General features: G+C 51.9%; 4 protein-coding genes across 4 annotated transcripts; 2 read left to right on the forward strand and 2 right to left on the reverse strand.

The window, feature by feature from the left end:
* Positions 1-118: 118 nt before the first annotated feature.
* QC762_603420 (uncharacterized protein) lies at positions 119-4,032 on the forward strand (the record flags this gene model as incomplete). Its single annotated transcript, XM_062892031.1, has 2 exons — positions 119-3,075; positions 3,130-4,032. The coding sequence occupies exons 1-2, from the start codon at positions 970-972 to the stop codon at positions 4,030-4,032; spliced, it is 3,009 nt and encodes a 1,002-aa protein (XP_062740444.1). The 5' UTR covers positions 119-969.
* A 334-nt stretch (positions 4,033-4,366) lies between these two features.
* PHO5 (acid phosphatase pho5) lies at positions 4,367-6,445 on the reverse strand (the record flags this gene model as incomplete). The annotated part of the gene is made up of 3 exons (XM_062892030.1): positions 4,367-5,867; positions 5,925-6,213; positions 6,270-6,445. The coding sequence occupies 3 exons, from the start codon at positions 6,443-6,445 to the stop codon at positions 4,605-4,607; spliced, it is 1,728 nt and encodes a 575-aa protein (XP_062740445.1). The 3' UTR covers positions 4,367-4,604.
* A 1,723-nt stretch (positions 6,446-8,168) lies between these two features.
* HGH1 lies at positions 8,169-9,589 on the reverse strand (the record flags this gene model as incomplete). Its single annotated transcript, XM_062892029.1, has 4 exons — positions 9,406-9,589; positions 9,188-9,337; positions 9,017-9,130; positions 8,169-8,951 (listed from the first exon to the last, which is right to left on the reverse strand). Exons 1-4 carry the CDS (start codon positions 9,424-9,426, stop codon positions 8,169-8,171), a joined length of 1,068 nt encoding a protein of 355 aa, XP_062740446.1. The 5' UTR covers positions 9,427-9,589.
* Positions 9,590-9,723: 134 nt separating this feature from the next.
* Positions 9,724-14,058, forward strand: ENP1 (snoRNA-binding rRNA-processing protein). The gene is made up of 8 exons (XM_062884080.1): positions 9,724-10,535; positions 10,633-11,107; positions 11,160-11,189; positions 11,249-11,269; positions 12,826-13,103; positions 13,169-13,206; positions 13,266-13,841; positions 13,892-14,058. Exons 1-8 carry the CDS (start codon positions 9,902-9,904, stop codon positions 14,003-14,005), a joined length of 2,166 nt encoding a protein of 721 aa, XP_062740447.1. The 5' UTR covers positions 9,724-9,901; the 3' UTR covers positions 14,006-14,058.
* The last annotated feature ends 342 nt before the right edge of the window (positions 14,059-14,400 follow it).

Consider the following 14,400-nt stretch of genomic DNA (forward strand, 5'->3'; position numbering starts at 1 on the left):
ATTTTTATTTTTTTACTGAGTGTGTATGTAACGGGTGGTTTTGAGGTGTGTGTGTGTATTTCACGCAGGACGGTCCCCCTGTCTTACTCCGCTCCGTACTTTTTCTTTTCTCTCTTGAGGAAAAACAGAGGAGGGGATTGACCGAGTTCACCGAACTTGCTGACCGAACGGTGGTCATTTTTTATTGCTGTTGCCAGAAGCTATCGCAACTACCGACGCCGTCGCAGGGAACGCGTTAAATCCACCGGCGACCAATTGCAAGGCTGGATATTATCTTTCGGAACCCCCCACTTTTTTGAAGCTTCCGCAGCAGCCCAGGTACCGATTGAGTTGCCAGTTAGCAAGCAGCTGATCGGTTTCCACCCCCCGCTGCTGCCCCGGTGTCGCTGTCGTCGTCGAAACAAAACAATTCAACCAACTTCTTTTTTTGCGATCTCCAATTTCGGGTTCCCTCCTCCTTTCCCACCGAAGTCACCCCGAGGACCTAAGAAAATATTGACGATTCAATGGGGCAGATGCACGGTGTAAGGAAGAGGTTAGAATAGAGAGCAAAAGCTGCCAGAGACGGGACGGGCAGGCCGAACAGGGAAACCTTTCAAACCTTTTTTTTTTCTGAGAGAGAGAGAGAGAGCGAAAGTCAATTGTCCCCACCATTATACCGTACGATACCATACCGATTAAACGAACGAACGAACGTGCTTCTTCCTGTCGCAGCTCGCGCGCGCGCGATACCTGTCTGTCTACTAGCAACCAGACTCTCCAACTGACTCAGGTTGTTTCCTCTCTGCTTGTCTCCCCCGCCTTTCTCATCGGAACTTTGTGTCGCATAGTACCGAGCGCGCTCAGTTAGTTGTCTCGGGCTTTTCCCGCGCCCTGACCAGAGACACCACCCGAGCGTCCGTCGGCCTTGCCGCCCCGTCCGACCAACCGAACTGGCTCGGCGCGCAAAAAACCACCACACCACCCACCATGCCGGCACCGGCCACCTCGTCTCATGCACCCCCCTCCCCCGACCTCCAACACCCCTCCAAACGAATGCGCCAGTCTAGTCCCGGCCCCGACAAAGACTCACCTGCCTCGTTATCCCTCTCCGCGGGCGCGAACTCGCCTCTGGCAACACCGACGCACGAGCACCCCCTTTCTGCTGCTGGTGGGCTGGACGGCTCGGCCAAAGTGGGACAGTCGTCCAGTTTCAGGAATGTCTCTGCGTGTAATCGGTGTCGGCTGAGGAAGAATAGGTGTGATCAGAAGCTGCCGAGCTGTGCGAGTTGCGAGAAGGCGGGTGTGGCTTGTGTGGGGTATGATCCGATCACGAAGAGGGAGATACCGAGGAGTTATATCTTTTATTTGGAGAAGAGGGTGGAGCAGTTGGAGGGGATATTGAGGGAAAAGGGGGTTGGGTTTCCGAGGGCCGAGGAGCTGGAGTGGTGTAGCAAGGTTGGGGGGGTCAATGGGGGAGTGAGAGGGGAGGTTGAACAGATGGAAGATGGGGGGCAGATGTCAGCAAAAGAGGGAGGGGGTAATGGGGAGGATGAGGGCGGGGTTGTGGCGAGGAGGGAGACGGTGAGGAGAGGAGCAGATAAAGGGCAGGGGAGGCATCTGGGCTCTACCACGGGGATATCGTTTGCGAGGGTTGTTTTTGCGGCGGTGCAGAGCTCCGTGTCGGATCAGAGGTCGAACTCGGATAAGGGAGGGATAAGACCGTATAGACCGCCGGCAGGGGGGGTGAATAATGGGACGACGACGAGTATGAGGGATTCGTTTTTTGGTTTGCACACCAAGCCTACGATACATCCTGCGACGTTTCCGAGTAAGGAGTTGGGGTTGAAGCTGATAAACCTGTATTTTGAGCATGCGAACCCTCAGATGCCGGTGGTGCATAGGGTGGATTTTATGCAGATGTTTGAGCAGGCTTATGCAGAGGGGGCGGAGAGAGTGAGGGGGCCGAGGGAGCTGTATTGTTTGAATATGGTGTTCGCGATCGGGGCGGGAATTATACTGGCGGAGAGCAAGGGGGATCAGGGGACGAAGCAGTGCCAGCCGGAGGAGTACCATGCGAGTGCGATTGTGCATTTGGAGGCGTGTTTGGGAAGTGGGGGTGGTTTGGAAGAACTACAGGCTGTGTTGCTGCTGGCGAACTTTGCGTTGCTGAGGCCAGTGCCGCCGGGGTTGTGGTATATTATTGGCGTGGCGGTGAGGTTGGCGGTGGATTTGGGGCTGCATTATGAAGATGGGAAGGATGTGGATGCTGGACTTGGTGGTGAACAGCAAAGGGAGAATGCGGCGAGTGAGAGGGGGAGGAGGGAGTATACGAGGGATATGAGGAGAAGATTGTGGTGGTGTACGTATTCGTTTGATCGGCTGGTCAGTGTTTGTGTGGGGAGGCCGTTTGGGATTTCGGATCAGGTTATCACGACCGAGTTCCCTTCCTTGCTGGACGACAAGTACATCACGCCAAACGGGTTTCTGGAAGCGCCACCGAATGCACCGACCTATAAGCTGGTTGCTCATCATTATTTCAGGCTGAGGTTGCTACAGTCTGAGATCTCGCAGGTACTGCAGTATCAGCAGGCGAGGGTTGCGAGGGATTTTGGGCAGAATCAGAAGAACCCCCATATGCACACTTCGCTACCGTCGCCGTTCCTGTCGAGGTTTGACTCGTTCAGGTCCTGGAGGATCAATATCGATAAGAGATTGTATGAGTGGAAGATGACAGCACCAAAGAAGCAAGATACAGGTGTGGCCTTCTTGACGGACTTTTTGGACCTCAACTACTGGCAGGCTATTATCATGTTGTATCGGCAGAGTTTGAGTGTGCCCGAGATGTTCGAGGGCGAGTATCACACTGCCAAGGAAGTGGAAAGCCCATCTGTCCACAGCGTGGAGCTTCGCGAGGATGAAGATCGTGTGTATCTCAAGGTGGCGGAGGCGGGCCAGAAGATTCTGAGGCTATACAGGCAGCTTCATCTGGCTGGGCTGGTCAACCATACATATCTGACGACGCACCATCTGTTTGTTGCTGGAATTTCGTATCTTTACGCGATTTGGCACTCGCCCATTGTTAGAAGTCGACTGGTAAGATTCCCCTAACCACCACGTTACCACCCCTCGACTAACCCATAAGAACAGTCCATGGACGAAGTAGACTTCACCATCCTCGCCGCCACATCAGTCTTCACCGACCTGATGGACAAGTGCCCCCCAGCCGAAGCTTGCCGCGACGCCTTTGACCGCACGGTGAAAGCAACGCTCAAGATGGTAAACGCCCGAGGTGGCTTCGGCCAGAAACACCCCCCACCAGCTCCACCAGCAGGAGCTTCTTCGACCACCTCTAGAAACAATGATCATCATAGAATGGACTGGTCATCCAGATCAGACACTGCTTCTCTGTCGAGCAGTTCTCACCATCATCAACACCACTACAGACAACCTCGCCCTGCACCGCCACATCGTACCTCGAGTTCGATCGACCAAATATCCGATATTAAGTCGGAGGCGTATTCCACCACCCCTTCACAATTCTCCGCCTTCCAAAATCAATACCGACCCCAACTGAAGACAGAAGGAGACGGCTTCTCCCTCATGCGCAACCTACCTGGTCCACCAAGGTCAAACGCCAGTTCTGTGAATGATGGGCCGTTGACTCCAGAAGCAGGTATGCCCTCTCCTGCTGGGGGACTGGCTTCGCCGGGAGGGGTAGGGGGGTTAGGGTCGCCGGTTATCAGTATGGGACCTCCTCAGCAGCAGCAACAAGGAGGGGGGATGTTTAGTCCGGGACTGTTGTCGTATAATGACTTGCGGGGGGTGGAGTTTTTGCAAGGTGGGCTTGGGGGTGTTGGTGGTGGTGCTGGTGGGCAGGAGGGGATGATGGATACGAATATGGATTTGGGGTTTGGGATGGGGTGGGATGGGGGGTTGGGGCAGCATGATTTCAGTGATGGGGCGGGGGGGCTGGATCTGTTTGATGGGTTTTTCTTTGGGGGGCAGCAAGGATCTGGGGGGGTGGGAGGGGGTGTTGGGGGTGGGTTGTGAAGAGAATGGTGTAGGGGGTTGTTTTCTTTTGTTGTTGAAGCGAGGAAGAGTGTTTGTTGACTTGGAAGTTGTAGAAAGAAGGGCACCAAAGGGGTGGTGGTTATGGAGAATTAGCTTCGATTGTGTTAAGAAAAGCGTGGCATTGCAAAGAGGGGAAGGAAAGTTTTCAGTTGTTATATATCAAAAAGACTCTTTTGCTGGAAGGGAAATAGGAATGGGGACTTTGGCTCATCGGTCGGTCGGTGGTGGACATGGCAAGGACGATTTTTAGAATCTCGGGTGTGGGAAATTTGACGAAATTTCAACTTTGCACAGCAGTTGTACTTTTTACTTGTCTCGTTGCTTTTGTTTTTTCTTTTTCTTTTTTTTTCACAGTTCATTTCTTTTCAATTGTATTGTAAATAGTTGTAGTGGTGTGGTATATACCCAATTCCCTTTTTTTTCATGCCAACCGAAAAACAATAGCCTTGGTATCTAACGCCTTGAACTCCCTCCCTGCCTGCTTTATGCAAGCTTTTATCCCCTCGATCATAACCCAAATTATTGACTTTTATGCACATCCCTTCTCTTCACTAGGCATGCTGCCTGATCTGATCATCACTCTCACCCCCCCCATTCGCCCCCCTCACAGCCGGCACCTCACCCTCGACCTTGTTGTCAGTGCTAGAGGCAGTCTCCTCATCAGACATATCATACTCCCCCGCCAACTCCTCCAGCGTCTTCCTCTTGGTCTCGACAATCATAGCCGTAGTCCCCAGACCGAGCAGCATGAACAAGGCGTAAATTTCCAAAACGTGATCCATCCAGGGGTTAGGGTTACCAGGCGTGGCGCCCCTTGTCCTCAAAGGAGCAATCGCACTGCTACCGATAATCGAGCCAATCTTGCCCATCGCGGCACTGATACCATGCGACGTAGACCGGTACCTCGTAGGGAAGCACTCCCCTGGCACGATGAAAGTAGTCGCGTTGGGACCAAAGTTGAAGAAGAACTGCGCGAGGACAAAGATAGCTAGGAGACCCTTGGGGGAGAGCTTATCGTACGCGAAGCCCATTACGACGAAGAGGACAGTGAGGATACCGAAACCCATGAACTGAATGGGCTTGCGACCGATGGTGTCAACGGTGAAGACAGTGACCCAGTAACCCGGTACGGCACCGGCAAGGACAATGATCATGTTTCCTATGGCGGTGTTGTAGAGGATCTCGTAGGTGTTTTTCGCGTTGTTGGTCGAGTACCCGATCACATCCAAAATGGTGGCATTGTTGAGACTGACGCCGTAGTAGGCGATGTCGAGGAAGCACCATGACAGAGCCGTACCAGCCAAAAGCATGGCATTCTTGCGCTTGGAGTAGTGACGGAAGAAGTCAGACCAGGATGCCTTGGGGATTTCGAGCTTCTTTTGGGCGGTTTGCTGGGTGATGGCCTGGGCGACGATATCTGGCTTGCCCTCGGGCTCACCCTTGAGATAGGCTTCCGCGTCGGCGGAGGCTTTCTCCACGTCCATTTGCACGTCAAAGGTGTAGCGGGGGGTTTCGGGGATGGTGAGGCGGTAGTAGAGGGCGATGCAACCGGGCACGGCACCGAAGCCGATGAGGATACGCCACATTTGGTCGACGGCCACGCCGCAGTCGCCGGTGCAGGTTGCGAGGGTGGGGGCTGGTTCGAGGGATTTCTTGAAGCCGAGGGTGATGAAGAGCATGACGAAGGCGGCGCCGAGCTGGCCGAGACCTTGCATGGCGAAGACGGCGCCCATCATGGCACCGCGCCATTTGGTGGTGGCGAACTCGGAGGTGATGATGCTGGAGAGGGGGTAGTCACCGCCGATACCGACGCCCTAGGGTGGGAGGTTAGAGAAGGGGCTGGTTAGGGTGGTTGATGTAGGGGAACATACTTGAAGGATACGCCAAAAGATGATGACGCCGACGATGTTCATTGAAGGCGACGACGAGGTCAAGGCTTGGGCGAGGGTGGCGATGATGATAAGGATCAACTCGAGACCGTACATTTGCTTGCGACCGACGATATCGGCGAGGGTACCGAAGCCGACTTGACCGATGACAGTACCGGCCGATGTCGCCATCTTGATAGCCGTGTCGGAAGTGGTGGGCATCTTGCCAACGCCGGGATAGTAGACAATGCCAAGCATTAGGGTGAGGAGGGAGACGGTAAAGATGTCATATCTAGAGCCAGGTCAGTGTGTTTTCCGAGGTATTATTCAGTGAGTACGTCAACTTACGAATCGGTAAAGAAACCAACACCAGCAACAAGAATAGCTCTGATATGGTACCAACCGAAGGGAGCTCTGTCTACTTCGGCGAGGGCAAGACGCCTGCGTTCGTTGACATCCTTGATGTGGAGGAAGTCATTGTTGAAGTTGTGGTAGGCATTGTTGCCTCCGGCAGTTTTGGTCATGGTGACTGAGAGTAGGGGGAATGACAACCAAGTCCTTGGTGCTCTGAGAGGGAGTGGTGCTGACTGGAGAGAACAGAGAGACAGAGGACCAGAAATCAGGACGAGAGGGGGCAAAGGAAGAACTGGTTATATGCCCTACACGGGTCCAAGTGGGATGAACTAGCGATGGAGGCCGAATTCCGTAGGGTGCCATCGGATGTAGAATTCGACGGTCTAGTGCTGTACAGATTGTGTACCGCATGCAAGGAATGCCCCTCGGATGCAGGTATCTATCCTGAGCTGACGAAGCCCCAGTTGTGGAGTTGTGCCCACGCGACCTATATTGCTCAGTGTTATCTGATGATCATCTGGATCATTGCGTCCAGCGGTGAAGTGGCCGAGAAACAGGTCAGAGACCAGTCTCGGAACTCCGTTGTCCGTTCATGCTGATCAGATTCCTTGAGAGTAGGATGGGCATTCAGTTTTCGTGATTGACTTTGATGAGGTGCTGCATATCATCACTTTTATCGAGCAACATGGCTTCATACTGGTGTTCCAGCGCCGCATTCAGCGACGGGAAAGAAAAGCTTTCCGTGCCTTGGAAAATCCACAGAAAATATCGGGTTCCTCGGTCCTTCGTGGGGGGAGAAATCGTCAGAGTGTCTCAAAGAAAAACCGAAGGGCAGCCGGAGAATTCGACGTCGCCATCACGTCGTCCAATCCCGACGCCGCTCATGTGCCGAAAAGGGAAGGCGGCTTGATGACAGTCTGGGGACTTCGTGTGGGATCTTGGGAGGCGGCAAGATCCGACAGGGGTCCTCCCCGCGAATGGCATGGGGAAGAGCAACACGTTGTAAAATCCGGGGCTGTGGTTCGTCGAGAAGGTTTTTACTGGTCGACTCTGGGCGTTCTGGGCATTCGATGGGCGTTCTGGGCGTTCTGGGCAATGTGGAGGTTCGGGTGGACCGATTGAGCTTTCTGCCGAAGGCCGTCTTTGTTTTCAACTTCAGACGTAGAATGGATGACGACCTTCATTGTCCTTTGTTCAACCGGTGGCTATTTGCCAGCAAATGTTGTGTCGTGGGAAGCTGTAATATCGAATGAAATATCAACCACATCAACTCTGATAGCGCAGGGGTGAAGTTGGGAAGGCTGTGGGTGCAGGATAGATGAGTGTGGTTGGCTCTTACCGTGTGCCCTTCGGGGAGAACAAAAGCCAGCAGATGACAAAGTTCCATTCTGACGTCTACCGTGAGGTTTGCTCTCAATATAGACTTATTGAATTATCAGGTAGATTCCCACTGCTTCCTCATGCTTTTCTCCGTCTTCTAGCACCCAATATTCGGACATTACAGACAAATCTCATAATAGCATCGAGGGATGTCAGATACTGGGACAGCTTCATGTCGTTGATCTGCCCTAACAAGCTTTACTTGGCCTCGCTTGGCTGTTGCTTGATCTGCTTGGCCATTGCTTGAACTCCTTGGCTGAGTTCTGCCGCCGTGGCGGTCGCACAGAGGTCTTGGAAGTTCTTGGGATGTCTGGGTTGACGTGTCTTGGAAAGCTTGGCCATCAGAATGAGGAAAACAGTCGCGTGCTCACATACCTCATCAGTGGTAGTAATGGGTAAAGTACCCGCGAGTGGTGACGTCCTGTGGTATTAGATTCCAGCTGGTCATAAGGGGGCATTGGCCGATGTTGCAAGCTTTTTTTTTTTTTTTGAGCATTCTGGGTGCGGCTTCTTTTAGATCTCAACTATCCTGTTGTCGTCATTGTCCTCCTCCTCTATCGCCTTTTCAGCGCCATTCTCAGCCTCGTCAGCCATAATGACGTTTACCAGCCGCTCACAAGCCTCGCGAACACCGTCGTCCTCGACCCGGAGATGGGTTTCGCGGATGACAGGATACACCTTCACATTTCTCATGAGATCCCTCCCTTCTCTTGTCGTGGTGAGGAGTGTTAGTGTCTCAATATGTGTATGGATATTGTTGTTGTCCGTGTCTCTTTGCTTGTCGGGTGGCAAGAGCTGCAGATCTGGCAGCATATCCAACATCTCATCCTCGTCGTACTGCTCATTTCCAATGATGGGAAGAAGCAGATACGGCAGAATGTTGATCTGATCCTCATCCAAAAATTTAGGATGTGATGGCACGTCGAAGGCAACATTTTTGATGATGTTGGCTACACCCTTCCTCCTGATATCGGACTTGTGCTCGGTGAAAACCTTGATCTTGTTCAGGGGAAGGACACTGTCATACTCCTGCTCAGACAGGAAGAATCGGCGAATCTCTTCGTGTTTCGAAAGATCAGCCAATGCATATGCGAGGTAGTCGTAATCAGCGTGCTTGTTGTAAGACCCGTCGGCGCCCTTAACAAAGAGATCCATCAGTTGGTTGAGGACAAGCTCATCCGAGTGGAGGCTCTCAGGAGCAGGTTGTTTGCGGCTGATGATGTCCTTCAGTCCATCCCACTTTGTCATGTTGGCAAGCAACATAGCCAACAAATTTGCATTGGGCTCCTTTGGATCCTGAAGACGGAGTATGGTGATTAGCTATGATTCTGAGAAAAAAGCATTCCATATGTAATACTCACGACCAGCAGGCCTAATGCAATTCCGAGGAACTTCTCATCTGATGCGACAAACTCCACAACACTAGCATCTGCTGTCAAGTTGATGAGAATGGTGAGGGCATGTTCGGCAATTTTCTACGTCATGGGTGAGCAAAACTGCCGTGGTTTGGATGCGTAAGTTAAGGGTCTTACAGGATGGTCTCGTATCAGAAACTTGAGGTGCTTGACGGGAGTGAGGTTCTCCCTCTTGAAAATGGAAGGATCTGAAACCGAATATGGCACCAGGTTCTCAATGGCTACCAACCGAATCTGCGGGTTCGGGTGGGCAATGAACCCTACGAGCTGGCAGACAAGATTTCATGTCAGTCATGTTTGAACGAGAAGCGGACATTAGAAGGAGTATGGATTACCTCTTCAAGTTCTGTGGGCATTTTGATGGAGGGAGTCGGGGAAAAACACTAGCTAGTTATGAGACTCTAAGACCAAGCTTCTTTTCAATAGCTCCAAACTATCATCGAGAGCTCTCACAGCGCAAAGCAGCTCTCGCTCATACTTGGAAATCTTGACGAGGGGCACCGCGGGGCATTATTATCGATAAGCTCCCGATTAGAAAATTGTGGATGCCAAGGGGCAGCTGATAAGATAATAGCCAGCGATAAGCGCAAATGTGGGGTAACTCCGGCCAACCAGGGGCGAGGCGCAATCAGTTCACTTCACTACAGAGTACCCCACAATAAACTTTTTTTGGGGAGCACCAAAAACCCAGGCGTTCACTGAAAATCTCGGGTTGAATCCCAGTCGATAAACACCAAAGTGCCGTTCTCCCTGAGAGGCACACCAACTGCACCGACACCGACATTATTGAACACATACCTCTTGTCGCAATTCAGCATCGAGACTTCCACCATGCCGAAAGCACCCTCCTCTCTCCCCGGCAAGAAACGCCATAACCCTCTGGCCGACGATTTGGTCGCCACCGGAGTCCTCAAGAACAAGCCCTCAAAGCGAAAGACTAAGGCCGAGCCCGAGGAAGGAGAGAGATATGTCGACTCTCGCGCAAGCAAGAATATTCTGGCGATGAGCCGGGAGCTACTCCAGGAAGATGAGCAGCAAAGCGAAGAAGAAAAAGGCGGAGAACGAGGAGCCTTCGATTTCAACCCGTCAAACTTCGACAGTCGCGAGCAGGATGAAGAACTTTACGGCGAAGACGAAACTTGGGGGGACGAAGAGGAGGAAGTAGAGGAGATTGAAGTAGAGGCTGGTGACCTGGAGGTGTTCCATAAGTTCATCAAGCCCTCTATGGAGGACGATCCGCTCCTTACGCATGGCTGGGATATGAAGGGTGATGGTGGTCAGGAGCAACAACAGGGTGGTGGACAAGATCTGGCCGAAATGATCCTGGCCAAGATCGCTGAACATGAAGCTCAGCAACAAGGCGGGTGGCACGACGACAACCCGGCCGACGAGGAACACGTTTTGCCACCAAAGGTCATCGAAGTCTTTGAAAAGATTGGAATGTTTCTTTCTCGGTACCGTAGTGGTACGTGTGCCCCCCCTTCCCTGTACATTTTTTTCTGTTTTCTTTTAAAAAAAAGAAAAAAAAGAAAAGAAAGTTGAAAGCTAACCAACAACCCCAGGCCCTCTCCCGAAGCCGCTAAAGGTGCTCCCTCAGATCCCCGGCTGGGAAGCCATACTCCAGGTCACTCAACCCCACAACTGGACTCATCATGCCGTCTTTGCTGTCACCAGAATCTTCGTGGCAGCCAAGCCAAAGGTTGTCCAGCGGTTCATGGAGATGGTTGTTCTTGACCATGTCCGTGAGGACATCTCCGAGAACAAGAGGTTAAATGTACATCTATTTAACGCTTTGAAGAAAGGTCTATACAAGCCGGCTGGTTTCTTCAAGGGATTCCTTCGGCCATTAGTTGCCTCAGGGGTTACTCTTGTCGAAGCTCGTGTCGTAAGTGGTGTTCTCACACGCGTGTCGATCCCCGTGATACATTCGGCCATGGCCCTCAAAGAGTTGTGCGATTTTGCGGCGGAGATGGTTTCATCGAAGAACGAGTCTGTTAGTGCCGTTAACTACCTGATCAAGGTTCTTCTCGATAAACGGTAAACCACCCATATTGTCTGTCTATCTATACAACCTCTAACCAGCATACAGATACGCTCTGCCCTGGCAATGTATCGATAGGTAAGGTACCAAACTTCCCTTTTATATATAGAGAGAATACTGATGTTATCAAATTGTAGCCTAGTCTTCCACTTCCACAGGTATGCTGGACTAGCACGCGATGCCAATACCCACTCGGATCTCCCTGTGATCTATTGGCAATGCCTCTTGGTCTTCTCACAACGTTACCGAAACGATAGTAAGAATCCCTGATTGGCATCTTTAATGGACGTGAATCTCACAGTCTCAGTTTCCGAAGATCAGAGGGAGCTGCTCCTCGACTTATTACTCAACGGTCACCATCAAATAGCCCCCGAAATACGCCGGGAGCTTTTAGCGGGCCGTGGCAGGGGTGTTCCCATTGAACAGCCAACTGTTGCTTTTGATGGCGATGATACCATGATGATGTAGGGTATCGTATCTTGGGGATATCATTTTCTCCCTTTGGGAAAGGGCGTGGAGTTAGTGGAGTTTAAGGCGTCTCAACATATATTCTGAGGAGCATTTTGTCTGGCTATAGCATCTCATTCAGCTAAAAGATGTGGTTAAACTGTGAGGCTTGATTGACTAGCCGGAGAGTACTTGAAGCGGGTCGGATCATGGCTGAATATGTGCTCTGTGACCTCCCAACACCCCTGAATACCCCTGAATACCCCTGAATACCCTAAGATCCAGGTACCAATACATCGCTGTCGAAGGTCATGACTCTATTGCTCAGCACACTTTTCTTTGAGAGTTATTTTGAAGGATTTGTTGTGTTGAAATGATTACGTGATGTTCCTGCCTGGTTTCAGGCACACACGTAGTGAGAAGGCACATCCAAGTCTGTGGGGACACGACACAGGTGGCCAGTTAGCTTTTGAAATGTTCAAGATTTTCTAAACCTGCCCGAATCATAGATCACCTAAAATCTCCCCTCCTACGTCTTTTCTTCTCATTTATTTTAGTTACACTTCTGGATAGATTGGCTTGAACTAGAACCTGCACCACGCAGCTGACGAGACAAGGATGGCCCCGACGAACTTGGGATGAAATGGATGGATTAACGAACAACACACCTCTGTCTGCCTCGTCTATGAGCCGAAGCACACAGGAACACCATCATTCGCCAGCTCCAACTCCCGGATCCAGTGTCGACCCTCCTCGGCCGCCAAAAGATGGGTATGAGTAGGTCTGGTACCCAGAGGGATACTGGGCGGAGAGGCCGTTCAGTCAATCAGCGACACCGCCTAACGGCAAAGGATCGCCTGATCTCAAGATATGGAGACGAAGGAGGCGATCCAGACCGAGCGGCAGCGGCGGCCAAGACAGCGAATCACACACAGCTTCGCCCAAAACCTACCCTCCTGTGCCGCCGATTCCCCTACAGACTGCACAAAGCCCCTATCTTTCGGAATGGGCTCATGTCTACTCTCTCCAAAAGCCACACGAATCATCAAGTAATACTATCGAGCAAGAGGGGGAGTGGCTTGCCCCAAAAGGTCGAGGTTTCTTTCCAAGTCTACCGACGATAGTACCAGCGGCCGAAGTCAAACCTGAACCAGGCCTGGTTCGTTCGCACAACTCGTTCGCCTCACTTAGCTGGAACCGACTGAGCAACTCATTGAGAGGCTCACGAGACGTAGGTTATAATTACGGATGGCTGATTTTGGTGTAGTTGGTGGCTGATTGAGGATTTACACAAACAGAAGAAACGAAGCGAATCCTCGGAACAAGCCCCTGTCGACGATGGCAAGTTTGATGCAGTCAAGAAGTATCTCGATCGCCTGCCCGAGGCGGAGAAGCCGGTCCCAGAACAGAAGACTGATGTCGAACCGAACACCAAGGGCCGTCGTGTGCGCTTTGGAAGAGTGTTGTGGCATCGCCGGAGGTCGACCCGAGCAACGGACAACTCAAACCCGAGCTTGTCAGATATGGACCGCAAAGAACGACCCAGTATGTGACAAGCACCTTGGTAGATGAACTGACATGAAAGCTCCATCTTCTGACATATCCTGTAGGCGGTCCGGCGATATGGTTGACACAGTTTCCAGGCGGAGTAAGAGCCATCCGTCGTTTCCATACATCCGAACTCAGAAACGCTAACATTCTCTATAGGAGGCAACTCGTGTCCATACTCCGCCCTACAAAGAAGACACAGTCGACGGACGACCGCGTAGTCTCTTCTTTGACGTAGCTCGGCCAAACAGTCGACACGATCAAACTCCATCCGAAACATCCTCTACGCGAGAGAAAGTCGGTATCCGAACCTCCCGGTCGTCCCCATTGAATGTGAAGAGCCGTGGCAGAAGATCGCAACAGAGAAGTTCGGCCAGCGGCGCATCGGGAAGAGGTCTTGGGGGCAGCATCTCGCCGTACAGAGTTCCATCGCCCCGTAAGGCGAAAGAGGATGGCTCCCCAAGTCGGAGCAAAAGCGGACCTGCAAAAACAAGAGAAAAGACCAGATCTCCCCTTGCCACCACCCCAAAAGAAAGCGTCAAAGAGTGGTGGGACGCACCTTTAAGAACGCCAGACACCCCACCTTCTACACCGACACCCCGAACCCGGGTCACGAGAGCAACCACGGGGACAGCGGCGATGTTCAAGTTTGATGTGCCGGAGCACTTGCCCAGCAGTCCCATGTGCCCTGCCAATCCCAAGAATCCCAAGTCACTGGGGAAGGGGGTCTGCGTGGTAAGTTTTTAGTCATGGGAAAGGGGATCGAGTGCTGACCAAGGGAATAGTATCATGGGAGACGACGGAGTTCACGTTTTGGGTTGGCGGGGTCTGATTCTTTGCTTTCTCCGAAGGTTGAGAGGGAGGAGGCGGCTTATGACGATGGGAGTAATTCTATGTAATGCTTGATTGACCACGCGTGGGAATGTTCAAAGAATATTCTGTAGTTCAGTTTCATGGAGCAGCTCCGTTTTTGGATGGCTTTGCTTTAGTGATTACTTTACCCCTACGCGCAGTTGTTCCAGAGATGCGCATGATTGCCTTTGCTGTGTAATTTTTGTTGAACGTTTCATAGTATGGCAGAAACTACAGACAATAGAAAATATCCTGTATTCCGCTTATTCTACAGTGAGCTTTTGTATTTTTCGGTTGCTCGTCACTAACGAGACTGTTGTTGACTTTTGGGACGGGATTCAGGGGCTGGGAGGAAGGGGCAACCAAATGTGGGGCCTTTCTTGATCTCTCAAGGTTGGTCAAAGCTCCTCAAGAACAGACGCTCGGGCCAGTCATCTCTCTC

This window comes from Podospora pseudocomata, chromosome 6 (assembly GCF_035222375.1).
Source record: "Podospora pseudocomata strain CBS 415.72m chromosome 6, whole genome shotgun sequence".
NCBI classification, from domain to species: domain Eukaryota; kingdom Fungi; phylum Ascomycota; class Sordariomycetes; order Sordariales; family Podosporaceae; genus Podospora; species Podospora pseudocomata.

What these genes read in the sequence shown, in the direction of transcription:
- ENP1 (XM_062884080.1), top strand. Translation starts at nt 9,902, where the DNA reads ATGCCGAAAGCACCCTCCTCTCTCCCCGGCAAGAAACGCCATAACCCT. An exon ending in CCCTGGCAATGTATCGATAG is followed by an intron (nt 11,190 to 11,248) that starts GTAAGGTACCAA and finishes ATCAAATTGTAG; the next exon opens with CCTAGTCTTCCACTTCCACA. An exon ending in TGGGGAAGGGGGTCTGCGTG is followed by an intron (nt 13,842 to 13,891) that starts GTAAGTTTTTAG and finishes CCAAGGGAATAG; the next exon opens with TATCATGGGAGACGACGGAG.